At 35.4% G+C, this 27,455-nt stretch overlaps 2 protein-coding genes across 3 annotated transcripts in view; both read left to right on the top strand.

Annotated features, from left to right (window-relative positions):
• Nucleotides 1-6,684, top strand: part of LOC110371128 (uncharacterized) — a 34,549-nt gene extending 27,865 nt beyond the window's left edge. Inside the window, exons 5-10 of one of the 2 annotated variants that reach the window (XM_021327242.3) lie at nucleotides 599-812; nucleotides 1,204-1,331; nucleotides 1,889-2,034; nucleotides 2,538-2,628; nucleotides 3,598-3,642; nucleotides 5,915-6,684. In XM_021327242.3, coding sequence (XP_021182917.3) covers nucleotides 599-812; nucleotides 1,204-1,331; nucleotides 1,889-2,034; nucleotides 2,538-2,628; nucleotides 3,598-3,616 — 598 coding nt within the window. In that variant the 3' untranslated portion in view covers nucleotides 3,617-3,642; nucleotides 5,915-6,684. The remainder of the gene's footprint in view (nucleotides 1-598; nucleotides 813-1,203; nucleotides 1,332-1,888; nucleotides 2,035-2,537; nucleotides 2,629-3,597; nucleotides 3,643-5,914) is intronic. The other variant, XM_021327241.3, reaches the window with a different exon arrangement.
• Nucleotides 6,685-10,260: 3,576 nt separating this feature from the next.
• On the top strand, nucleotides 10,261-27,114 carry LOC110371150 (uncharacterized). The gene is made up of 19 exons (XM_064041027.1): nucleotides 10,261-11,112; nucleotides 12,347-12,494; nucleotides 12,750-12,941; nucleotides 15,537-15,608; nucleotides 16,132-16,242; nucleotides 16,519-16,625; nucleotides 17,116-17,265; nucleotides 17,579-17,698; nucleotides 18,201-18,311; nucleotides 18,850-18,973; nucleotides 20,515-21,101; nucleotides 22,052-22,178; nucleotides 22,860-23,048; nucleotides 23,332-23,403; nucleotides 23,512-23,619; nucleotides 23,966-24,072; nucleotides 24,996-25,148; nucleotides 25,563-25,682; nucleotides 26,633-27,114. Exons 1-19 carry the CDS (start codon nucleotides 10,490-10,492, stop codon nucleotides 26,958-26,960), a joined length of 3,549 nt encoding a protein of 1,182 aa, XP_063897097.1. The 5' UTR covers nucleotides 10,261-10,489; the 3' UTR covers nucleotides 26,961-27,114.
• Nucleotides 27,115-27,455: the final 341 nt, after the last annotated feature.

The following is a 27,455-nucleotide window of genomic DNA, read 5'->3' as shown; positions in this document are numbered from 1 at the left end:
AATCAAATCATTTTAGATCTTTAACGAAGCTGGTTTCCTAATTTAAGAAACATTTAGACTTGCAAATATAAGTAAACATAAATCTATCAAAGAAACTAGTCTTAATGCTAAAAAGTATGCGATCTTGTTAGTAGTGTGAGGAATATTAATCATATTGTCCGTGACCTTCGAGTAGATATAATAAACATCGCCACTGCTCTATTAATAAGTTCAGATGAACACGTTTATCGATCATTTGTTTACGTTCATCGATTTTATATTACGCATTTATATTTTCTCCGGCTTTTACTTCTGGGTTTACATCATTTTTAGCTTCTAATAGCGCAGCTGGATAAACATTGATTTTACTATGCTACACAGACTTGGTTTTAATATGAAAATCACGTTCAATTTCCTAGGATATTTCACAAGTTGTCACAATCTATTTTAATATCTTTGTTTGATTTGCAAACAAATTCGTAAACAGATTTGTAAACAAATGTAGTGTCACAGCCAATCTGTACTGTACGTTTCAATTCAATTTGTTTTGCAATATCTTTTTCAATCTCATATCTGCCTTCTTCATCATTCTAAAGACCAATTTCTTCACTGTTTTCAGGTATGAAGTCACTCAGATCACCAGGACTGGCGTCTGCAACATCCAATGGCCGGAGTACGAGAACTGCGTGGAGGTGACCTTCGGGGTGCCTCTGCACTATGATGAAGAGTCGGAGTCAGGGCCGAGGCTCAGTGCTAAGGAACTGGATGACATGTGGACTACTTACGTTATAAAGGAACAGTTCTCTGAGAGACTAAGGTCTTTGGGCATCACGGTTAGTAGGTTACAGTAGTTTCATATAATGTGATACAGAACATCAATAGGCTCATTTTATTGCATCATATAGTTAATTTATTTGTTTTTGGAAGTGTGATGAAATACTCTTTTGTTTCATACAATGTTGAGAAATAAATTCTGTATACTTAATTTTTTAAGAAGCTAGCAGAGTTGACGTAATGTAATTAGAGACGTTGAACAGTTTTCGCTGGGCCAATCCCAGTCTCTCACATATCTTGACTACTTTTTCTCAAATCTCTGCTCTTCATTAATAGCCTTTCAACATTTATTTTGGTTTCTTTAGATGTACATTTTGACTGCACCTTTTTGCACTGTTTTCGTTTCATCTTCATCTACACTCCATCTGATATCCTGTCCATCATTTCCAGGAGTACGCGATCCCTGACGACCGGTCGGTGCTGCTGGTGTGGCTGGTCATAGCTATCGGTGTGCTCATCTCCATGGCCATGCTGGCCGTCGCTCTCTGGCGGTTCAACTGCTTCGAGGACTACTCCAGGTACATATATTGGGCTTTCTCGTAGTATTAGAGACATTTAATTGTAACTTAATTCCTTAGTGAAGTATTTCTTTGACAATTCGTCACTAAGGAATGACTAAGTAATCATCAAATGTTTCCGAGTGCGGGGGTAAGTGTGATTAAGCGTAAAAAGACTATAAGGGGTTTTCTACTAAGTTTTCTTCTATAAGTAAAGTGTGGATAATAAATATCAAGGAATTAAAATAAGACCATGGGCTACAGAATTGATTCGAGCTTAAGAAGATATTACTATAAGCTTTTGAAGCTAAAGTTAAGAATGTTATAAGAGGCACTTACGCACACCTGTAACTAACTTATATACAATTACACAAAACTAACATTTGTGAATTTATATCTGTCTAGGCAATTGTAAATAATTTGTTGGTGTGCCTTGTGAATAAATAAATAAATAAGAGGCACGATCACTACTGGTGCCACTACTGGACAAAAAACTATATCCTTATAAGCAGCTAGATTCACCTTTGACGCTGATTTAGCACAGTACACCTACTAATAAACCTCCCTAACAATTCCAGGATGAAGCCGTACGGAGACACAGACAGCATCCAGAACGAGAAGCGCCACCTGGACCTGTACCCCACGCCGCACCAGACGCTCCCGCCGCTCTACGCCGAGAACGACTACAAGTGGGCCGATGACAAGTACGATGATTCTACCAGAGGTGAGAATTCCTACGAATATTTTAATGTTACCGCAATAGGTACAGTAACAGACAAAGACAATCAAGATAGTTAAGACAAATGATGATGACGATTGACGATGAAAGCCTTATTGCAACTTCGATTATGCATAGTTCGCGCCAGTAAACTTGCCCTTTCTGTAGTTATCCATGACTTCTTGAGGTTTATTCGTTCTGATTTTGCTGAGAATCCTTGCTCGTCAAAAGATGCACTGTTCGCTTTACAAAAGTCAAGAACATTAATAGAGTATTTGATTTGACGTTTGATTGATAAGGATATTTTCTGCTTTTACACAGAGACAAAGTAACCAATTAGCCAAAACTTAATTCTCCAGTTAACTACAAAAAAAAATCACAATACTTATGAAAATATTAGCTTTAATTATAGACTAGTTTGTGATTACTAGTCTAATCAAGATAATTACTAGTTTACTTATAAAAAGGTGTCCCGGCATTATTTATAATAACTTTTTTTCTAATTCCAGTGGACATGGGAGGCTTTGCCAACAAGAGTTATATCCGGGACGAGTTGTATGACCTCGACTCCGACGAAGATGTCATCACGCCACGCGACAGGTACTTATTGTAACTGCATAAGGTTCAGATTCGCTTGACTTTCTCGCTTGGAGTTTAGAGACTTTGTTTTGTGAACACTTGGGTAAATCGAATCCGGGTCATTATCATAATAATTATACAATGTGTGTTTAACATAATCACTTACATTCTGTTACATATACTTAATGGTTTTCTTTGTTTGTAAAATTTTAACCCAATCCATTATTCTTTGTTACCAAACAATTAAATTGGTTCCGTAATTTTGGCGACAGACAGAGCTTTACTTTAGCATTTATAAAAATTTCTGCGTTGAAGTCTTTTCTCTTGCTTGTATTTTAATCTATACATTTAAGTTCTAAATTAACTTTTGACTCATTATCCATCCTCATTTACGGGTTCATTTATAAATCTGCTTTCTTAATTAACTTGCTTTTTTAACCTCTAGAATAATATTCCGTATTTAAATGTTGTGTTAAGTGGAGTCTGTTATTCCTTGTGTAATTTGGTGGTGGCCTAGTGGGCAAAGAACCAACCTCTCGAGTATGAGGGCGCGGGTTCGATTCCAGGTCAGGCAAGTACCAATGCAACTTTTCTAAGTTTGTATGTACTTTCTAAGTATATCTTAGACACCAGCGACTGTGTTTCGGATGGCACGTTAAACTGTAGGTCCCGGCTGTCATTGAACATCCTTGGCAGTCGTTACGGGTAGTCAGAAGCCAGTAAGTCTGACACCAGTCTAACCAAGGGGTATTGGGTTGCCTGGGTAACTGGGTTGAGGAGGTCAGGCAGGGCAGTCGCTCCTTGTAAAGCACTGGTACTCAGCTACATCCGGTTAGACTGGAAGCCGACCCCAACATAGTTTGGGAAAAAGGCTCGGAGGATGATGGAATTTGGAGTTTATTGTTCCTGTATATTGTTTCATATCTACATACTTATGTAATGTGTTCCTAATGTACTTACTAACATATCATTTCCTCACTAACCTTTCAGGTATGCTACAAACGTGTAGCCGGCTTCATAGTGTTTGCTCCTATGGTACGACTTTTACTAACACTTGCTAACACTTCGCTTAACATTCATTTATAGCTTTATTCTTCTTTTATTTGTTCTCATTATCGTTTATAGTTCTCGCCAAACTCAAGAGCGGTTCGCAACTATGTATATTCCGTGCACAAGTTTGCGCTTCTTTTCTATGCCTCTCTTCCAAGTGAGGGAGTGCCAGACTCACTGACTAAACCCACCATGTTCCTTCGTAGGCCTTTTATGTACCAGGGCCGCGGTAACTCTTTCAAACAACACCGCAGCCCCGGCAGGACCAATAACGGCCTCAATTGATTTCTGTAGGTTTTTCTGAACCGCAATAAAGTTTGGCGAAAACTATACTATATTGACTACTGCTTTAACTGATTATGTATTGTAATCAGAGTCTGATGTATGTATTAATTCACGGTGTGACGTCACTAAGTATTTTTAAAATAATTTGAAATGTTTTGCCTGCTTTGCTTCTGGGTCTCAATTGGGGTCATTAATTGAAATTGTTATAATTGTTCCATTTAATAGACACATATCTAGAGATAATCAATCTTGATTGTTCAAAAATAAAATGTGGATAACAATCTATGTATATGTGGTGGCCTTATCGTAGACTTGACCATTTCATGAAAAGATTTGACCATTTCATGAAATAGTCGCGTTTCATGAAATGTCTCACTGTCTATTGGCCACATCATGATGTGGCTTGGGCAAATCAATGATAAGAAATCGTTTCTCGATATGTGCAACTGAAAACTCGGCTTCTTCATGAAATGGTAAAAATTAATTGATCACATCGTAAAATAGTTATGTAAATGCGCCCCTAGGGGCGCTGCCAGCGCTTTGTTTATGTTTGAAGATGGCGGCCGTTGACTGCAATGACAATTCTCGCAGCGAAAAATTTTGAATAACACCATCATTTACTTGGTATAGTTCAAAATCCATACTAGCAAACATCATCGTGTTTTTATGTAACTGATATAATTCTACATTGGAGAGTTATAACAACGTTTTATTATTTATTAGGTTATAAAACAAATCCAGAACAGTAGGGTGACCACGCGAAGGAATTCCATGGACTATTACTGACTGTCAAAATATGACGTTATGGAAAATATATTTAAAAAAAATGTCGACGATCCTACTATCCGTATAATTCCAATGGAGAAGTATTTTGAAATATTAAAGGAAGTTCATAAAACTGTTGGACACATAAAAGATAGGCTTTATAATGGCGTCCACGGCCGATTTCGGCCACGGCGGCTGTTCTCATTTTAAGGAGATCAGCCAGTTGCGCAGGACATATTACCTATAGTGCACGAGCATTTGCGCAGACACAGGTGCACTCCCTAACTCCCAGAACCCGACACGGCATGGGCATGGATGGGACGGCAATCCAACACGACCGGAAGGAGATCAGGCGTAGGACCGACATTTAAGTGCGTGCTCTCCGATGCACAACCACCAACTTCCAGGCTGTGGGCTGTTTCATGAAAGTCTCTAAAACCCACAAAGCGATTTCGGCCCGATCTGGGAATCGAACCCGAGACCTCGTACTCAGCAGCTGCGCTTGCGATTGCTAGACCAACTAGGCAGTGAACCTACAGGTCACGTCATTTTAGACTACGTGTTTTCTATTTTAAGATTCCTAAAATGTTACTAAAGTTCCTTTTTTATTTAAATAATAATGTATATCGGACATAAAGGACAATGAACAAGTTCTTACTCTTAATATTTACAATTGAAGTTTTGAAATAAAACCTAAGTTTTTTTGCCTCCTGACAATTTTGAGCTGTGAAAAATTTCCCAACTACCAGATTTCATTAAATTAAACTCCAATGGGTCTACGCGAGTTTCCCCCATCCCAAAATATTTTGGATTTATATTAAATATTTTATGGATACCCTATTTTACCATAAGGCCAGACATGGATGACAAAATCGAGAAATGATGACGATTTAACGATCTGGTCAAATTAACATGAACATTTCATGAAACGCGACCATTTCATGAAATGCTCGAGTTTTTCATGAAGTGGTCAATTCTACGATATGGCTACGACATATATAATATCTTCTATTTAGTCAATGGAATTATTATTTAAAGTAGATCGTATAGTTTGAATATTTGTGTAATAATTCATGATCGAGATCGTTTATCTATCGTTAAGTGCCTACTTAAAATATGGAGTAAAGATGTTTGATAATTACGAAAATACTTTTATGAGATTGTGACTCATTTCACAACTAATCCTATGTTTATTTTCTTTTTCCAGGAAAGGCATAGTCAGTCCGAGGGATTTCTATGACGCGTAAGGGGTGTACGTAAGGATATTCCACACATTATCGATATCGATAAATGGACTGAACTTATCGATACATATTATCGTGCTTTACATTATACAACATATCGCTTTAAATATATTGTGAATGTTAATTCTGTTGTTTTATCGGTCGATTTATCGATATCGATGAATGACTAGATTGAATTTAAATAACGTAGTAAGGTATATTGTAAGATTTAATTGTTGATTTTATGTGATTTTTAAATAGTTTTAGTTATTTGTGAATATTGTCGATAAGTATTTTTAAAGTATAGTGAATAATTGGCCATATGCTTTTTCCTTCATATAATTTTCTTCCAAAAAGAAATTATCGTTTATCTTTCATTAAAAAACATAAAGTTATTGCATTTACTTAAGTAATTTACTTCTAAAAATAACACCTAATTATGATAATTTGATTAATTGAATTTTGGCATTCCATTTTTATACTCATTAATTGTAATTAACCTTGAAATATTTTATCGACAATATTCCCAAGAAATCAAATAATATAATGTAATAAATAGATATTATACCGTTGTATACTTAATAGATATATAAATATACATACAACTAGACTTTGTAAAGTACATGATAATAAAAACGTTGTGATTTTATTATTATTTTTTTTATAAAAAAAACTTTAACTTCTGTTGTAAATTATTTCTATTTTATATTATTTTTGTTTTCAGTTTTATTCACGAATAAATGGTTATTTTTTATTTTGTGTGACTTTTTATTTTTTTCTCTTCTTATTATTTTTTTAATCAAAAATTTAAATGGACACATTCTGACTCGCGTCGGCAGGTAAAAACTGTCATGATTGGGGTATATTTATATTCATTAAGAAAACTTTAAATCACCTAATACATGGTTTTTGTTGCCTATTGTAGTTTTCAGAGTTTAATAGGGTTGTGACACAAAACATTTCCTAAGATATCGATTTTTCCATATATCCTACTCTTCTATTGAGTTTTTAACAATTTTATCCAAATATATAATTATATTTATAAATTAGTCCAAAAACCTATGCATAAAATATACAAAATATAGTAGTATTAGCAGTAAAAATATATTAAATATTTATTTGCAATTCTTGCTAGCAAGTATTAACTAGTATAGTATGCTGAATATAATTTGTAAAAAATAATGTAGATTATAAAGAAGCTGCCTTTTAATATATGTATATGTATTAAAATATAGCAAAGATAAAGATTGGTTATTTTATAATAATTACCATATGATTTACTTGGAAATCTCGCTTGACAAGATAAATGTACGATTGCTTCGGAGGCCACTTCCAGATGATTGTCTAAATGTATATTCATAATACTAGATATGGCTTAGATAGTAAAAACCTCATAAAATATAGAAGACAGAACCGTATAATAAAGTAGGTCAATGTGGTCACCTTGATACCTGAAACATAATATAGTTCCTTAGAAATATCGTAGATAGATCATTTAATATAAAAAATCTATATACTGTGAGATGTCCATATAAACCGCTAAATAAATATAAATTATATTTAGGATGAAATAACGACCAAAATCGAGAGAAAACCGATCTACATTATGGTTTTCTAAGAAGTATCAGCTAGTTCTTGATTGACTGGAAAAAATAATCATGTAATACATTTAATAATTATATAAATGGAGAAACTCAAAAACATATAATATGGCTACTGCTATTGGCTATAATATAATATACATGTAATGGGAAAATATTCCCATTCGGTGTCTAAAACATTTTTTGCCAAATTATAAATACGTTAATGTCAATTTTCATGCCAAACTCGTTATAAAATATACCTCGAATTCTAACGTGGTCCTAACATAACATAGGCATATTTAAAGTAAATTATAATATTTATTTACTTGCTAAGACAAAAAAATCCTTTATTTTAAACCTACAAGGGATTATTACTTTATTAAGCTAACTAAGCTTGGAGCCTTGATTAATGATAGATGGGGTAACTAGCCCTCTCTATTACATGAATTAACTCACACAAAATAAGGTTAGAGTAGGCAAGTATACACTTATCAAGTCTTGAAAAGAAGATAAATTAAATTAACCATTGGGAAAATAATAATTTCGAAAATATGTTTTAAGAATAAAATCACATTAAATAAAATATTCTTTATTAAATAAAATAATAATTGTTTTGATAAGTACATCGTTTTTTTATTCTGTAAATATATTTAGTGTTATTATTGTGAAATGTTGATTCCCAGTTGATGTTTCTATTCCCAATAAAAGGGAAAATTAGTTTTAAACAATTTTACCTATTCCTTTTGTATGTAAGGCGTGATGTTTGTGTTCATAATATTGTTATAAATTTAATATTAATGTGTGTAGAATATTATGCATATTAATCTATTCAGTGTTTTGTTTAGCTGTGGATTTATTGTTGTAACTAATATCTATGAGAGACGACAGCGATGATTAAAAATAAAACTTAACAGTATGTTATTGAAGTCGAAATTTCTATGTACCAAAGAACGGTTAGATACGGGTTAAACGAAATACAACATAATTTTTTAAATCTCATTACCATACTGTTATATTTTAGTTTTAACTAAGCGTTATTTACCAGTTTTTGTTAATTAATTTTTTTTTTTTATTATTATAATATGTTGTTAAAGTTATATCCCAGAAATGTTGAACAGCAGTGTCATAAATATTGAGACGTGTAGGTTCAATTTGAGCGTATGTACTAATAGACATGTTTTTGTCAGTAATCCAATGTTTTTAGTGCATTATTGAAATTGGACAAAGATAGTTTAATTATTTCAGCATAATAAAAAACTGGTGTATTGTGCTATACTTAAACAATGTTTTCATTATGGCCGCTCTATATTATATATACTCATATAGAGCTGTTACTTTGATAATATAATTATTTATATGCAATACTGCTTTAACTAATCCCATGTACAATGAGTATATGAAAATATCATCAAGGGTCAAGCCAAAGTTCAAAAATATATTGCGAGAGAAAAAAAAAGATTTTATAAAATCAAAACACAAAGTATCATGCCAATCATTTACATATTTGAAAATCGCTTTATTTGTCGTGAAAATACAGACAAATATTTTTTTTTTCAAAGGAAATGCAAATATAAAACTATTAATACTAATAAGGAAGAAATGAGTTATCCCATTAAATTGTTATTAAAATGAGTTTAACGCAAGTGTGTGAGTGAGTTTGTCAAAGAACACCATTAATATAACATGTATGTGAAATGTAATAATAATAAAAAGGCAATAATAAACTCATGCCAATCGACGTTCAGTTGTTTATTTTATTAAGTTCCTTATTAGCTGTCATTATATCTATGCTTATTAAAACTTATCGACCTCTTTTTTCTTTGTTTGCGGAAAAAATAGGATTCTGGTACCTATGTATATCTCATCCACTTTGTTGACCCTTTTTCCTCTTTTCAAAATGTTTTCAACTTTTTTTTATTAAAAAAAAATGTACAAAATGACTGCTTGCTTGACTGACTGTTTCGATAACTGGTGTTAGAGGTACCTATTGTACCCAGATTTTTTTAATATCGTTTGCGGCGTTCGATAAGTTTCTAGTGTAAATAAAACTAATACATTAAAATCTTTCAGTAGAGGTAATAGCTCATAATACTTTGACAAAATACTACAAACATGCAAGTAGTTGTTAAATAACGAATAATAAATCACTTTGTGCGTCGCCGCGAGGAATTTAGACGCTTCTGTGTTGTTACCGTACTGGGCTATTCTGAAAACTTCTTGAATTCGAGTTGGAGTTCGAGGTTTTCAGTTTGTCAGAATAAGGAGGTTATGAATTCATTATGTATTATTGTTGTAAGTTGAGTATTATTTTGTTATTAAAGTTTTTTGTTTCAGTAACTCGATAATTTAACTGTAACTGTCTTGAAGTAGATAATAATGGCTAATTCGAATTAGTTCTAATGTTATTACATTTCCGAAGGAACGAAAACAATGTGTAAACAAACAAAATAAGAATTGAAAATAGTTTTCATCGTCATTATTTTACGTCTACTTACATTTTGATCTCATCTCATAAACTTTTATAAATGAACTACTTACCTAAACTCTTATAAAACTTTGCTGCCACTCCACTGCAAGGTACCACTAGCAAAACGTTCACAATTGACGACTCCACTACAACATTTCGTAGCAGACTAACCCAGTTGGTCTCCGAGCAAGGTCACTTGAGATCTTGTGCTTACAGCGCTCACAATTAGCGCGAGATAACAAGATAACAGAGATAGCAGGACAGGCGTTACGACATCACCACCACAGTTGCAAGGGAAAAATTACGTGAAAGTCACTCTTTTTGGGGCAAATTTAGTTTAAAAAATTGGTAAAAAAAATGAAAGTGAGTGAGTGTTAGTGAATTTTGTAATGTGTTAATGAGTTTTGTGCAAATCATTTTGGTTTGGCATGTAAAAAAATATTGTGATAGTAATATAATTTAAAATCGGATATTCATTTCATAGCAGTAAGTATAAAATAACGATAAACATGGAAGTCGAATCGAGAGATGTAGAATACGAGCAAATAAACCAACTATACGATGAATGTTTAAACTATTTGAAAGACAGCAAAAATTACATTGAAGATAATACTTTGGAAGAAAATTCTGTAGAAGACCCTGACTATGACACTATAAAAGAAAAAGTTGAAGTCGAAAATGAAGAAATTGAACCAAAAACAGTCTTCAAACTCGAAAATGAGAAGTCCAATGAAAGTCTAGACTCAGTGATTTCAGAACCAAGATCCGAAAGACTGAGGAAATTATCAAAACAATTGCCAAAGATTATAATAACCCAAAGTACGACAAGCTTAGATTTTAAAAGGGATGATATGAAAATGGTGCCCATTCGAAATGATATGTCGAAAAGTGATCGAGTGTTACCTAAAATCGATAGACATTTGCCTAGAAATGAATATAGCTTGCCACAAATGAATCATAATCGTCATCATGAAAATCGGAATGTTTTGCGAAGTGATCGAAGTTTGACTCAAAGTGATCGGTTTTTGACCAAAAATGAGCAGAGTATGTTGACTTTGGATCGGAGGAATCCAAAGGTGATGAAACCTTTCAACCATGTACCTCCAGAGAAGAAAAAAGTCCTGCCTAACAAGTAAGTTCAATTTTATCTCTATATTTTTTCATTCATTTTCTTAGTCAGCGTTATGAGAGCGAAGTCATGTACTCGTTCTCTAAATATATTTTTTTTCTTTAACATTGCCTGGAATCAAACCCAACCAATCATAAGACCAAAAGCCATAATAGTCTTGCCAAAAAGCCATTGATCTTGAGGGCTTATATTATGATTTAACATACACATAGATAAAACCTATTACCCAAACATGCAGTAATATTATCACAACTTACATGTTAAGGAAATGTTCAGTTTACACAAAGATACGCTAGTATGACGTCACTTTCAGCTTCAGGTGACAATACTGTTGACTGTTGTTTGTCATTTAATAGCCGTGATAATAAACTGAGAAGTAAATAGGAATTTGGATTAAGTGGTGATATGATTCATGTTTTTGATGTCGTCATATGAATTTTGAAAAGTTGTGAGAGTTTGGAAGAAAAAAGTAGATTTGGGAGTCATAACAAATTTTTGAAGAGAAACCCTTTCTGATGGCAATAATCTCTTTTAATTATGGGTAAAGCTAAAGGCAATGCTAGTGTTACTAACTAAACCCTTCCCTTTTTATAGATTTAAGAGGTGAGGTAGCTTTTACACATATAAGGCATAGCCCCTTCTGACAAATGATCTTCGATATAAATGCAAAAAGAATGTAATTAGTAAATGAATTTTCCCTCCATCATTAAAGTTGTAAGGTGCCTTACACTATTTTCAGTGGTTCGTTTGTATAGCTTATCGTATCCGAGTTTAGCTGGATTATAATGATTAGCACTAAGGTCGATGTCACCAGACTGTTAGTGTGTTAAATGGAAAGCAAACATTTGGAAGGTCTGTGTCCAACATTTGAGAAGGAAAGGATGAATGAAAACTTCCTTGTTGACCAATTCAACGACGAGAATTTGACTGTCTGTGAGGTTCTAGGGTTGATGCTTGAGACAGACAATAATATTGGATATTTCGGTGGTGTGTTTGATGCCTTTTTATTAAGTCTAAAATATGGATTCTGGTGATTGAAGTTTCAAAGACAACAAAATATTCAAACAATATATAAATTTTTTTTCGCAGATAACTTTATTAATGAAAACAGTACTCTAATATGATTCTTTACGTCACAAAACTTTTCTAGAAATCCTTCTAACAATATGCGGCCTAATAATCTTTATATCAATTTCAACATCCTTATTCAACTAAACGTATGTTTTTTCCTATAAAGTGGTTTCAGACACCCTCAGCGCACTCGGCCAGGGTACGGCGAGCACCCAAAGCGGCTGGTCTCCAAGACCGGCATGGAGAACGTCGCGCTCATCTCCAACGTGCCCTTCGAGAAGATTCGACTGCTCAACGATACTTTCCATACGCTGGTAAGTGTTGAAATGAAATTAAATCAATATTGATCAACTGTTGCTAAACAAAATACCTTTCTACCGTGAATATGGTGCTTGTAGAACGGCCTCAAATAAAATCTTTCACGATTAGTTCTACATTTGTAGGTACTGCAATATTAAAAGCGTAATTCGAGGGAAACAAATGGCTTTATTGGAAACTTTTAACAGAACCAATATCTCAATCAACAACCAAAGACCCTCATCACACCTTCACACTCCTCCCCCCAACAGATCAACCTCCGCTGGCGCTGGATCGTGATCGGCACTATCGTCGTCCACTTCGCCATCTGGCTGGTCTTCGCAGTGTTCTGGTACATCACCGCGCTGGCCCACTACGACTTCGAGCCTGACCCTCCGAAGCGGACCTGTGTGACCGGCGGCAAGGATTTTGTTACTATATTCTTGGCTTCTGTTGAGGCTCAGGTGGGAAATTTTGATATCTATCTAGACTAGTAAAAAGCTTTCTTTGTTTGCTACAATGTGCTAATCTCAGGAACCTTTGGTCTAAATCTCAAATTCTTTTGGTGTTAGACAGGCAATTTATCGAGGGTCATTGTAGGCTACTTTTTATACAGGTTCTTCAAATTGTTCCGGTTCGCGGGTATTCGCATGCAGGAGCTAGCAATGTTTAAATGATCAATAAGTTTTGCCTCAAGGATCAATTCAACTTACTGAATTACTACCGTAGTAAGGCCCGACGTTTGTAGGTATTTAAAGACCTGTTTAAAGACCTACGCCAAATACCAGACGGCTCAAAATAATTCGTAAATTGCACACATTGAGTCGAGACAACAAGAATGACCACAATAAAACATTGGCGTTGCAACAACGGCGTTGCCCTCGTTCTCAGACGAACAGACAGACATGCTGTCAGATTAGTCCAGATTGCCTGTTTATCACATTAGCGAGGATTTACTTCAACGCCCACAACGCAAGTTTGTGTCACATTAAAAAGGGCTGGAAGAAACAAGGTATAAGAAACTAGAGGAACAATAAATCCAGATCATGAATTTGTGTCATATCAGAACCTCTTCCGCGATTTGACAGTCACCGATTTCCATCTCTTATCCTTTTTCATATTGGACCACGTCTTTACCGTCAGCCTTTTGTAGATCGATTTATCTGTCTTACTGAAGGCTGTTAAACTAACTATTTACCGTATACGTACCCAGTGTCTTAAAAAACAGTTTAACTACCACGAAGACCTCTTTAGCTTCAGAAAATATTTTGTTATTTTTTTCCGCATATTCTTGTTTATCAACAATAAAGTCCTCCACCAATAAAAGCAGCTAAACTAACAGTGTCAAAGGACACACGTGATACACAGAAAGGATTTATTCTTAGCCACACAGCATCACGTGCATTGGGAGTTAGTTTCTTTGTGTGTAATCAATGTAGTTTGCACAGATTAGTTCACAAAACCCAACCGGCAAAGCGTGCAGTCCATTCAGAGGTATCAAAGAGAGACTCACGTTTCAAGAAGTCACAGATAGGAGGGTTCAAATTCATACAAGAATGTATAAGGAATGTGCTAAATCTTTGTGTCATATTCTACCCGAAATCCTTTCGATGCTTTTGATATTTAATAAGAGATTAATGTAAGTCCATATCCACGCTGCAAATATTAGATTTCTGATTTGGAGTTTACCAGCGTCCTATTTAAAAGCGTACACATATACAGTGGCTACACTATCATTGAAAAAGTCAACCTAAATCCAAGTTAAATAATTTCAAGAATAACAGCGATGGCATTGACCAATTTATGTTTCCAATCAGATACAAGGTAGTTGTTTTTTTCGCGAACGAAGCTACAAAAACACGGATAGAACACACTACTGTTTCACGACAGCCAAAAACTAAAGGAACCATAACTCACAATCTTGAAACCACCAAATCGCTGGTCGTGGACAATTTGTCCCACGACGTGGGCGCCAAATAGACAATCACGTAGAAATAGATTCACCATCAGCTGCAGAATGAGGAAGCCCATCCGATTGTCTCAAGGTGTGCCTGTTAGCTGACAATGGCCCATGATTAATGGTACACGAATTTGCAAGTAGCAATGTGGGAGGACCTAAAAATAAGCCTAATGTTTGACCATTGTTATCTCAGAGATAGAAAATTGGTTGGTCATTTTCATCAATGAAGAACTTGCATATTCTAAGATGGGTTTGGATTATGGATTTTATAGAAATCAATGTTCAATGTATATGTTAAAGCAAACAATGAAAAAGTACTGATAAGGAAGTGCCTCATGATCCTCACATATAATATCATTTGATATAGGTAGGTAATGGTAAATGGAAGATAAAGGTAGGAAAGAAGTAACTAGGGGTACTTAGGTAAGAAGTAACAAGTAACATATCCAAAATACTAGACACGTGCACAGTATGTTCAAGCATTCGACATCCTAGAAACATAACTCACAAGCAAACATCAGTCATACAACAGTTAGTCCCACAAAAACTGCAATTTCCAATCAGCTCACGACTTCCAAGCACCACATAATTGAGCACACCAGCGACTTAACTCAATTAGTCCACACATTTACCGCCAAACAGTAAATTGTAGCAATCAAGGACTATTGAGCGGCGCATCCTGCTTTACTTCAATATGCGAGAGCATCGGGAAATTGCTGTCTTTGAAGAGGATAAAGACCAGTTTCTTTAACTGGGTCCTTTAATGATTGGGTATAATTTATGACACTTTTATAAGGCTAGACTTTTCCCAATAACGTTAGGCATTCGTGCTTTACTTGATGCAGCTGATGCAGATGAGTATCAGTGTTTTGCATGAAATTACTGCTTGAGGATTGGTTTGGACTGCAGATTTCTGTGTTTTGAGTAACTGACTGGCCAAGATACAAATAATAACCCTTCTAGAATTCTGACATCTAAAGTGATCCTAGGCTTATAGCAACACGACAAAAGCAAACCCTGGGTCTACCAGTATAAACGTAATATCGATCACCTTGCAACATAAATCTTTTAACTTTAATATTATAATAATATGTTTCAGACAACAATTGGTTTTGGAGATCGAGCCATAGATGAAGAGTGTCCAGAATCCATATTCCTTTTCATCATGCAGGTAAGATGTGTATATTTATTTCTGTAGATGTGTAGGTACTCTAGTGCTATCTACCTATCTTATTTACTAATCATATGTATTTAATAAGTCTACTGGTGAAATTGTAGTTTCTTATCTTACAAGTAAAATGACATAGACAAGAACGTAGGAAGTAGGTAAATCTTAACCAGTTACAAAAGATAAGTTACTGTATTACAAAACATACATCACAGTATGTATTTACTGTCTTGAAGGTTAACCATTGTTAACTAAAATAATAGAAAATCGTGTTAGTAATTATGTCACAGCTGAGTAAATTATTGTCAACAAATTAAGTTTTATTGTTATACAAGAGGCGCCATCTAGTATATGAGAATTGAAACTTGCAGACAAGAATCGCTACATTCAAAAGTTTGTATCAACGCCATCTATATTTTTGTTGCTATGATACCAAATACCGATAAAGTCATTTCAGTCCTACTTTTTCAGCTTTTTTTTTTTAATTTAATTTTGTATTTATATCATTTTATTGTCATGATTGCAGTTGATCCTGGGCACCGGTCTATCAGGAGTTCTAACGTGTGTGGTTTATGCGAAGCTGACGAGACCAGAGAAACTCTCTAGAGATGGAGTCGGCTTCAGTAAAAAGGCTGTTGTAAGTTTAAACTCTTTTCACTTCTTCCTCCTACTCTAAAAGCGGTTCAAGGGCCAAATTCTTTATTCTGGTTTTATTCCCAGACTAGATATAAACTACCTGTAATGAAACTATTTGCAGAATGTCAGGAATCAATCAAGAGTTTATTTTGAAAAATAACATTAGATGGCGACACTAAGCACATTGGCCAACTTGTATTTTCTCCAATCTCTGATATCTCGCTATAATACTTCAAATCTTTTAATTTCATTAATTCCAATATGGATTATATTACAGATCAGCATGCGTGACGGTCGTCTGTGCCTGATGATGCGCGCCTGGGACCTCAACTACGACCACATCATCAGCTCCGAGTTCACTGCGCACTTCGTTAATACCTACAGGTGGAGTATATGCTAACTTCTCTACGATTTTACCTGCATCAAGAGAGAACTACTTCTCGTACCCGGATGAGGGGATAAAAATTATCCTACGTTTGTGTTCTGGTTTTAAGCTAACTTCTACCAATTTTCTGATTTTATTGAGTCATGTAGCGTAGCTAGCACGCCATTCTTTCATATTGTGTTCATAACTACAGCTAGAACTCTTAAATAATGTCTGGCAACTGGAAAGCATAGTAATGGACTGTTAAACCTGGGTGTTACTAAAGCTTTTTGCAGCTAACAGATTTTTATTCTTTTTTTCAACGGAATAAAGCGGACCTTAGCCTTAGATTAGCCATCCTCTACACTTCTAAAGGACTTCCAATACCACGACATTCAGCAAAACTTGCCAAAAAACGATAACATCCATACGCTACTAAAACTTCATAATCATATCAATACTAAAAATTCCCGTGAATCTAAAGCTAAACCTCATCCATTGCTGCTTCAGAACTAAAGAAGGCGAGGTGATACGGTACTACGCGCGCAGTCTGACGCTGCAGCAGCGGCAGTTCCTGTTGTGGCCGGTTACGTTGGTGCACGTGATTGATGCCACCAGCCCGCTGTATGGGTACACTCCGGAACTTATTGCTCATAATAGGTAAGGAATTTATTCAAACTTTTAGTGTATATAGTGATCCTTTCGTAAGGGGTGGCAGTTTCGCTTACAATAAATTCAAAACCTATGTAACAAACTCGGGTACTGAACTTCAGTCCTGTCCTGTATCCTGTTAGATAGATAAGATGATCTTTTATTAAACACATAAGGACAGTATACTCTACTAGGTTTTACTTATAGATAAATTATGCATCTTCGCTATGGTCACGAGCTTTTAATGACTTCCCAACAAAAAGGAGTAGGTTCTCAAATCGTCGGAATCTGCTAATACAAAATATTGTCTCTTCTCTCACAGTTACGAGATAACAGTAAGCTTGAAAGGAGCATCAGCATCAATGGGCACCTTCACACAGAGCCAGACCTCGTACCTGCCTAAAGAGGTGTCCTGGGGGTACCGCTTCCCGCCTGTCGTGCAGTGAGTGCAGTAACAATTAGTTATTATGAATTTATTACTTGGATGATGTCTTTCAAAAGACTTGAAAAACAATAGATCGATAATTGAGGTAACATAACAGATTGTTGATAGGAAAAGGGAGAAAACAAAGATGGTTTAAGCGATCTGCGAAAGCAATAAGAAAATTTAGTTGTATACTGTACAGTTATGGATAAGACTAAGTTTCTACATAAACTACCATTAAGGTCACCAGACTTATCACCGTTAGAGATGCAAGAAATCTCTCATGGGATAATGTAGATATGTATGTATTTAGGTACATAATATATCATTGACAGATTGTTTGGAATCCACTTTACAGCTCTAGAAATTTTCTTTTCTAACGATAAGTGAACTTTTAATTAACTAAAGATTATCTGAATCCAAACATCTATTTACTTCTGCCCAAGATCATTTTCCCATCAAAATTGTCAACAATCACCAACGGCCTAGCCAAAAGAATTCATGGGAAGTAATACTGAAGAGTTTTCAGATACGACACGCACAAACAGAAATATGTCATCGATCACAAGAAGCTGGATCTTCTCGAGCCTGTTGATACTCCCTACTGCTGTGCCAGGGATATTTATAGGACGTGAGTAGTTACAGGACATTATTTGATGAAATTCTAACAAAAAAACCCAGTGTACTATCAACCAATGACATGTAGGATCCTCCTTAAACATATTTGCGTAGAGACGATCTGATACAATAACGTCGCAATTTAGTATTCAGACCTGTAAAGGAGTATTGTTTTGGAATATTAAAACTGTTTTTAGAGAAAGTGGATCATACATAATATCAGTTAAATAATTGTGCATGAGTTCTAAATGCTAGCATACTCATCTCAATTATTTTGAGATAAGCTTCCAGTCCAATAAGTAGCAGTGTTTCAAATGCCGTAACTGCCTTTCTGAGCTAATCATCCAGGGCACTCGATAACCTTCAGTAGACTGGTTATGAAACTTTCTGACTTCTGTTTAAATAACTTGGGTATATGGCCTGCTTTTAAATGAACAGTCTTCTAAAACAACATAAACTTATTTGCCAGTTGACAACCATGGAGGAGAAATTTTCAGATTTCCTTTAATAGTTATAAGTTTTCTTTCATAATATTTTAATTGTTGTTCCAGTTCTACACCAGTGAAGACCCCGCCCCCCACTCCCAGTACTCCTGGCACCTTCAGCGAAACTGTCTCCGGCTTCCATCTCGAGAGATCCTCGTCTTTCAGGAAAAAGACTAACAATAATAAAGGATAATTCTTTAGCAGTAGGTTTATTGTTTATCACAGTTATTATTTAAAGAGATTATTAGTATAAGTTTTATTGTAAGGTATTTAAAATACATTAATTTTGCGCTCGATTCCAGACGTGGTCCCGGACGGTTGTGTTGTTTGATGAATTTGTTAAGTAATATTTAAAAAAAACTGTGTTACATATCAGTATTATGTATTAAACTTTAATATTGAAAGTATATACCTAATAATAATTGTATTATCACTGTAGCGAAATTGTACGAAATAGAATTGTTTTAAAAAAAATGCTAATGTTTGATTTCCAGATTATTTTCAACCATCTAAGTCCTCCTTTTTGCGATGTCTCGATGAGAAATGACAGAGGAATAAAACATAATTATTTATTGCACTGCAGACAAAGATATGACACAATATAAACAACTTGAAATAAGAGCTGTATTTTATCAATCTTATCACGACAGTAATTTTCTCCCATTGTATTCTTAGAAACACTTACATAAGTGAGTATTATATCACGTGCTTACTTTCTCTAGTCTACCGTCTTGTCTAGCAATATTTACTTGTTGTAAACAGTAAGAAAATTTACAAATTTATATCAATTAGCAATTTAAATATTATTAACTTGGAGTCGCGTTTCGGCATGCAAGGAAATTTTAACAATTTCTTTAAGAAAGTGATGAACATGGTGTTTGGACAATTGAAGGCAGGGTACCCTTCATTGGGAGCTGGGTTCATTGGAGCCTAAGTCAAGCAGTGTTATCCACAGCTTTACAATTCTATGTCAGAGGCCATCGAGCGGTTTTGAAATAACTTTTTTATAGAGATCCTCTGAGACTAAAGGAAAGAGAATCCCCAATCCTTGCACACAGGGCTCCTGTAAAAAAAAAGGTGAGTTTAAGTCTGAAAATATCTGATAGGTACTCCATTTTACTGCCCCCAGCAGAGGAATCATGTATAAATTTCCTGTCTAGAAAAGGCTTATAAAGAAAGTAGAATACTCAAACTGAGATGATAAGGAGAAACATCATCAGAATGTACAATAATTTAAGTCAACGTCCCATTAAGTTTCTAGGCCATAATTAGATCAAAACAACTTGTACAAATATATTCGTTTCTTATCTTCGGATAAAGGTGTGCTCCTTATCTTCAAAGATAACTATTGTAGTGAGCACGATACCTTTAGTTGTGTGTGGAGGTGTAAGAAATTCGCATCTTGTCAATATTTTGGTGTTATAAAAGCATTTATTTGTAAAGCCAGTGAAATGTGGTGACTTTCGAGATAAACTGTTGGTGCTAGAAGATTTTATGAAAAGAACTAGCAATGGATTCGCCAGATAAATGATAGAAGAGTGAATACGTGATAAAATATTACCTACATATTTTTCTTTATCTGACAGCGAAATCTTTTGTGATGTTTTAAAGACAAATAAAATAGTGATATAGGTTTCTAAGTTGGTGTATTTTATAAAGTGATTTTAACAACACAATAGGTCATAAACAACTTTACCTTCCAAAGCAGACATTTTCAAATAAAGTTCATAAAAAGTAGCCAATTGTGAATTCACAATGATGAACTACGACATCAGCGAATCACGGCGAGGCAGTCGAAACCGAGCACTAGAGCGATCCCTAAGCTACTCCGAAGCCATAGGCAACGGCTCAGGCAGATCCTCCATAGAAATACCAAATATCGTCAACACAGATGTATACACAAACGAAGAACTTAAGAAACACTACAGAATTTCCCAAACATACGTTGAAGGCAAAGAAATAGCTTTCTCATCAGGACATACTGACAACAAGAATTATTTAAAAGTACCTATAGATGAAGCATCACAGGAATCTTCTATTTACTCAAGTGAAGATGACCAAACAGACCGTGGTTTGGTTATGTCCATTGATGTGGAAGAAAGTCCAAAAGATTCTGATGTTACGAAGCCGTTTTCTGAGCGTTCTACTTTGCCGATAGCCAGTTCTAGTGTTGATACTAATACTAATCATATCTATGATACTATTGAGACGATCGAGACCCCTGATAGTATATTTGATGGGAGGGAGACGACGTATGGACCGTCAGCTCACGGGTATTCCACTCCTTATAGTAAACGGAGGAAGAGGATTACACATAGGTAAGGATTTGTTATTTTTCGTTTACGACTTGAAAATGTGAATGGGTTCTGTTATGAAACTGTTTGTCACTTAAATATGATTTTGGAAGCCTGACTGAGATTGTAAAATAATCTTGGTATACTTTCTCAATTTCTTAAAATTAATTCCTTCCTTCCTTAACAATATTGAAAGGCAAAATAACAGTCACAGTATCGAAATGTGTCGATGTTAAGGCGAACCATGACTTTAGATTAGATAATATTTGGGTAGTATAGATTATCGAAATTATTGGTAAAAGAATTGCGAATGACTGAGTCATCGGAAGTCAAAATAATCAAAGCAAAAAATATAGGAACACCCTTCAAAATAATAATAGTCACCTTTCGGAGAAATAATCGTATGTTTGGCTGGTTTGGTGGGTATCTGGAAACGGGAAGAGAATAGAATATTCTTTATTGTACACCAAAATAAACAGAAAAGGACATTACAAAAAAAATACGTGTAAGTACAATAGGCGGTCTTATCGCTCAAAAGCAATCTCTTACAGACAACCTTTGGATGGAGTCGATTTTAAATAGATATATTACGGGTAGTAGGCGTACAAATAATGATTAAAAAGGTATATATACAAGTATAAGCAAATAAACAATACATACACATATATAAGGAAAGTTGGATGGGAGAAAAAAAAAAATAAATATAAAGAAAGTAGAGAGAGTGTTAAAGTTTCATATAATAGCTCTTCACCATACTCTTGAAAACAGCAAGAGACTGTGCGCGCCTGCTTGTGCAAGAGCTTCACCCAACGGCTATTATTTCAATACTCAATAACTTTATTGCATTTCATAAGGTCATGTACATATCTCAAATAACATAATTCCAAAAGGAACCATAGTAGCGTAAACTACTACACGATATTCGATAGTATATAAGACGAAACTGGCCGATTACGTTTTGCATTAACTTTCAGACAAAGGCACGGTCGACCGAGACGTTCACGGCGAGTGGTGCTTAAGAATGGAGAAGAGAATGTTCCAGTGAGGAGCAATATTTCAGCCAAGTCCATCAAATACATGAGGGATATTGTCACTACCGTCGTAAGTAAACTTTGAGTAAATAAGTGCATCTAATAATTTCATTCTTTTATTTTGATAAAATAAAAAAAGTCGTGGTGGCCTAGTGGGCAAAGAACCAACCTCTCGAGTATGAGGGCGCGGGTTCGATTCCAGGTCAGGCAAGTACCAATGCAACTTTTCTAAGTTTGTATGTACTTTCTAAGTATATCTTAGACACCAATGACTTTGTTTCGGATGGCACGTTAAACTGTAGGTCCCGGCTGTCATTGAACATCCTTGGCAGTCGTTACGGGTAGTCAGAAGCCAGTAAGTCTGACACCAGTCTAACCAAGGGGTATCGGGTTGCCCGGGTAACTGGGTTGAGGAGGTCAGATAGGCAGTCGCTTCTTGTAAAGCACTGGTACTCAGCTGAATCCGGTTAGACTGGAAGCCGACCCCAACATAGTTTGGGAAAAAGGCTCGGAGGATGATGATGATTTTGATAAAATGAATGTTTGTGTGAAGAAAACCTAAAATTATTAAAACAAACTGACACTTAAATATTCTCAAAACAACTCAATTCAGGAAAACAACATGGAGAGATGTGTGGATCTTGTCGCTCTAGTGACAAGAGGAAATTCAGGTCACCATATTTAATGTATCACTGTTGGTCATAACTTTCCACTACATGATTGAAATAATATGTACTCCTCTCCCCTTCAGATCAATAGCAAATGGCGCTTCATACTCCTGATGATGGTGGCTGCTCACTTCATCTTCTGGTTCGTGTTCGCGGCGATCTGGTACGCCGTCTCCTCCTCCTACCAGGAGGACATAGGGGATGGAAAGGAGCACTGTGTTACCGGGACTACCTCCTTCGCTGGGTTGCTTATGATGTCGGTTGAGACTCAGGTAGTATATGACTGATGTTATTGCTTCTAAGATGGCATAATAGAGGATGATATTCTTGTCAAACTACTGAAACAACTTTTGATGAGATTTTACTTCTTATAAATAAAAATAAATTATACAGTGTATATCCATACGTGTTCAAGGCTCTCTTTATGTGTAGGGTTCTGATAAATCTTAAGAATTAAAATATTCGATGATATTACACACGTAAGACCCAAGCAGGGCTTGAAGAAGTAGATTACGGTACCTATAGTTTTGACAAACAATATTGTTTAATTTTCAGATGACTATTGGATACGGAACACGGTTTCCAAATGAAGAATGTCCTGAAGCCATCATAATCATGGTACTAGAGGTAAGTCATCTTCCACTTTTGTATAAAAATTTTAATGCTGTAGTCTTTAAACGACTTAAAAAAAATGTTTCAGTAAGAATCATGATCGCTTATTTTTCTTCATTTCAGATAGTAGCCGGTACAGCTCTCTCCGGCGGACTATCCAGTTTGCTGTTCACGAAGCTCATCAGGCCGAACCGACATGTTAACTCCGTTGGCTTCAGTAGGAAGGCTGCAGTAAGTACAATCACATTATAAAGTGGAAGGAAACATTTTATTTTTGTTTTTGACAATGGCACCTGAAACTTGTGGTACCTGTTGATATCATATAATACAGTAGTCAGTAAAGATCAGTTTTATTACATTTTTGGAGTTCGTTACCCAAGGGGAATAACCGGACCCTACCACTGACTCGGTGTCCACTTATCTGTCCGTATGTCACGTATGTCCGAGTATCTTAAAAACCATGATAGGCAGTTGTCACTGATGGTATTTTACTGTGGGCTCCCAATATCAAACGGTTTTTTTTTCTTACACCACTTTTTATAAGCGCCTTCTAAAAAAATGCTGTTCATTCTTACAGGTTTGTCGTCGTGACGGAGAGCTGTGCCTACAGTTTAGGGTGTGGGACTTGATGAACGTACACCTCATCGGTAGCACCATCACTGCTTATATGCTGAAGCCTATTAGGTATTATTGTTAGACTTCCATCATTTCACATTACCACATGAAATCGTGGCATTAGCATATTCACAATTGCAGGGTTCACAATTGTTCTTAGCTATAAGCCTACTATAACACTAGGCTGAAAAACAGCACTTTTCGAAGGTCCGAATTACATGAGACCGCCCCAAAAACGCCCACCCTTCACCACTTTCTATGTGTTTTTGCTGAGAAGAAGAAGTGATGCAACAAACTCCCTAGCAACACATGTCTATCTTTCTTCTAATGATATGTAACATTACTAGCTTGTGTCAGCTTTTTGACCTGTGGGAATTACTTCGCGCGACCATATAAAAAGCTGATAGATTTGTTTGTTTGTATGAACGCACTAATCTCAGGAGCTACTGGTTCTATTTTAAACTTTCAGTATTGGATAACCCATTTATTGAGAACGGCTATAGACTATTTTGATCCGGGTTTGCGAAATGTTTCCCATGGGACGCTGATGAAACCGCTGGCGAAAGCTAATAGATTAGACATTATGTGTATATTTTTTATACATGTGAAAGTGAAAAATAGTTTCTGAATAGAAAAACCTGTTCCTGACAATCCATACCGGACTGCCGAACCTGAGGTCCCGAGTTCGATTCCTGGTTCGGTCGACATTTATGTGATGAGCATGCTTGTTGGCCGTGTTCTGGGTGTTATAATATGTATTTATAAATATATATATATATGTAGCTATATGAAGTTTATCAGTTGTGTTAGCACCCATAACACAAGTTAATTAAAAACTCACCATGGGGCTAACCAGCAATGTGTGAAAAAGTGTCCCAACATTGACCCGACATTGTTTTATAATTATGAATGCAGCTAGAAAGGATTCTCAACGAATTTTTCCTATTTTACGTTCTTCTCCTATCTTTTATTCTTTATGTTCCATTCCTCAGAACATTGGAAGGTGAGCTGGTACAGAACTACATGCACCAGCTGGAGCTGAAGGAATCCCGAGCGTTTCTTTTGTGGCCGATCACTGTGGTCCACGTCATCAACGCTGCCAGTCCTCTGTACGACTTCTCGGCCCAGGATATGATGGATTACAGGTACTATGGATACAATTATTGGAATAAGTAGACTATTTTTACATATTGTAATGTCTCTACGGCTTTGTATATGTATTTTGAATTATTATAGTATTTGATTTATAAGTGTTTCTGATTTGGTGCTTTCAAACATTTCCCTTACTTTGGGCCTCAGTAGACCCGTAGTTAAAATCGAAAGAACCTTGCAATTTTAGTATCAATTACGATTAATGCACTACATTCAGTTTCCTACGAAAATAATATTTTAAAGTTAATATTAAATATATTAATTTGAATAACCTACATTAAAACCATTAAAACGTTATCTTTAAGAATTTCACCAACGAATTCACAGCCTGCAGTTACATTAAAATTATGTCGCAAATGTGATGAAGTGTGTGAAAAGAAATTGAACTTTGTTATCTCCTATTTAAGGTTCGAGATCGTGGTATGCTTGACCGGCGCCTCCAAGAACATGGGCACCACGACACAAAGCAGGACTTCGTACCTCTCCAAGGAGATCATGTGGGGGTACCGGTTCAAGAATGTAGTACAGTAAGTATTATATATAGCATAAGCAGACTATTCTTCTTCTTTTTCTTCGCATTTTACTGCCGTCAATGGGAGTTGGCTTTCTATATCATTCTGCTTCAGTCATTTTGCTTGTAAGCATTAAATTGTCAATGAAGATTGAAGAGACCTAGGTAACTACATCTCTTTGCACTTTTGCTGACCATGCGGTCTGCCTCTCTAGTTTCTTTGTTTGCATGAAAGCAAATCTTAGGAACCGCTGGTCCAGTAAAAGCAAATAATATAGTGTTTAATTCTTTCATCCCATTTCTTGAGGAAGACTTTACTTTAAACGGGTGCACAAAGCAGGGATGTTTACAAAATCGGGGGCGGAAGCTAGCAACTAATCTAGAGATACCAATTATTACTTTTGATATAATTTTCAATCTTCAGTGACCTTTAAAATACAAATTAACTCATTACTCAGTCATTATTACCAAAAGGTCGACAGGAAGTTGATATTTGTTCGCAAATTATATCGTTTGCAACATCATAAACGAGTAATTTGTTTCAATATAACCTGACCTTTTTACTGAGAAGTTCATTATCCGATCGTTTTCATGAGTAATGGTTTTGACGCAAAAACTGCAATTGCAACAGCGTGCATTTATTCATCATCATTTGATGACGTCATATTGTTGCTATTATTATTCTTTATATGTCTATTTTTATGTTTCGCACCATGTAGGTTAAATTGATGAACTCGATCCCTGACGATTGTTATTCCTTACAGTATTGTTTAAGACTTTAGTACATATATAGTACCCAGGACCAAATAACACCACTCTTTCACTCTTAATTATGTGTGGCTTGCATCCAGCGCCTTTTAACTAATGAGAATCTGTCCACTATCTTGGACAGGACAAAGCTGTGAGTAGTTTAGATACTATGCTATAATAAACACCATTATTTAAAGCTACTAAATTCTCCCACAGCTACAGCAAAAGAGAAGAAGCTTACAAAATAGACGAAGCGCACCTCAACACAGTAGAACAAGTAGAAACGCCTCTCTGCAGCGCCAGCTACCTGAAGGTCTTCGAGGAGGACCTGAAGACTTCCACCAATCTCCTCTCGACTCCCAACATGTCCGTCTCTCCTACCGACCTGTCTATTCCTGAGGACTCTTCTACTCTCTCTAGAGCGGGAGATTCCGTGCCTTCGACTCCTTCTCTGAATAGAACGGGGACGCAGAGGAGTTTTGGATGGAACTTTAAAAGGTTCAGGCCTGAGAAGTATGTGGGGAATTTTGAGAAGAGGGAATAACCGGAAAATTGTATTCCAATGCCTATTATTATGGTCTTAATTCGTTTATTAATGAAGATTAAAATCACGTAGTTTCTGCTCAAAATAGGGATATTTATGTTCATTTATTTTGCAGGTTATAAATCAATTACTTACCTGGTCTTATTATTTTTCTAGTCTTAGTATAATATGTTTTATTTTTTATCATATTAGCTTAGATCTAGACATTAGGCTAGTACTTAGTCAATTTCAATATAATTATTGTAAAATTAATTATACCTCCTTTATATATAACTTAATAAAATAAAAATATAAAAAACGGTCTTGCTTATTTATCACTCATTAATGAGTCGGTATCTTATTGAAATATAGAAGAAACTTTCCCGATACACCGAAATATAGCCTAACACATATCTAAGAAGGATGAATCGTTTATTTTTTATCCAGCATTTGTTTTTCAAACACAAAGTCAATAAACAAACAACTAAAAAACATTGTTCCGAAACAAAAGACGTC

The sequence above is a fragment of the Helicoverpa armigera genome, chromosome 24, assembly GCF_030705265.1.
Source record: "Helicoverpa armigera isolate CAAS_96S chromosome 24, ASM3070526v1, whole genome shotgun sequence".
Taxonomy (NCBI): domain Eukaryota; kingdom Metazoa; phylum Arthropoda; class Insecta; order Lepidoptera; family Noctuidae; genus Helicoverpa; species Helicoverpa armigera.
This window is presented reverse-complemented; position numbering and strand designations above follow the sequence as displayed.

Coding starts and splice junctions, on each gene's coding strand:
- LOC110371150 (XM_064041027.1), top strand. CDS start 10,490: ATGGAAGTCGAATCGAGAGATGTAGAATACGAGCAAATAAACCAACTA. Junction 11,113..12,346: donor AAAAAAGTCCTGCCTAACAA/GTAAGTTCAATT, acceptor TTTCCTATAAAG/TGGTTTCAGACACCCTCAGC. Junction 25,149..25,562: donor CAGGATATGATGGATTACAG/GTACTATGGATA, acceptor CTCCTATTTAAG/GTTCGAGATCGTGGTATGCT.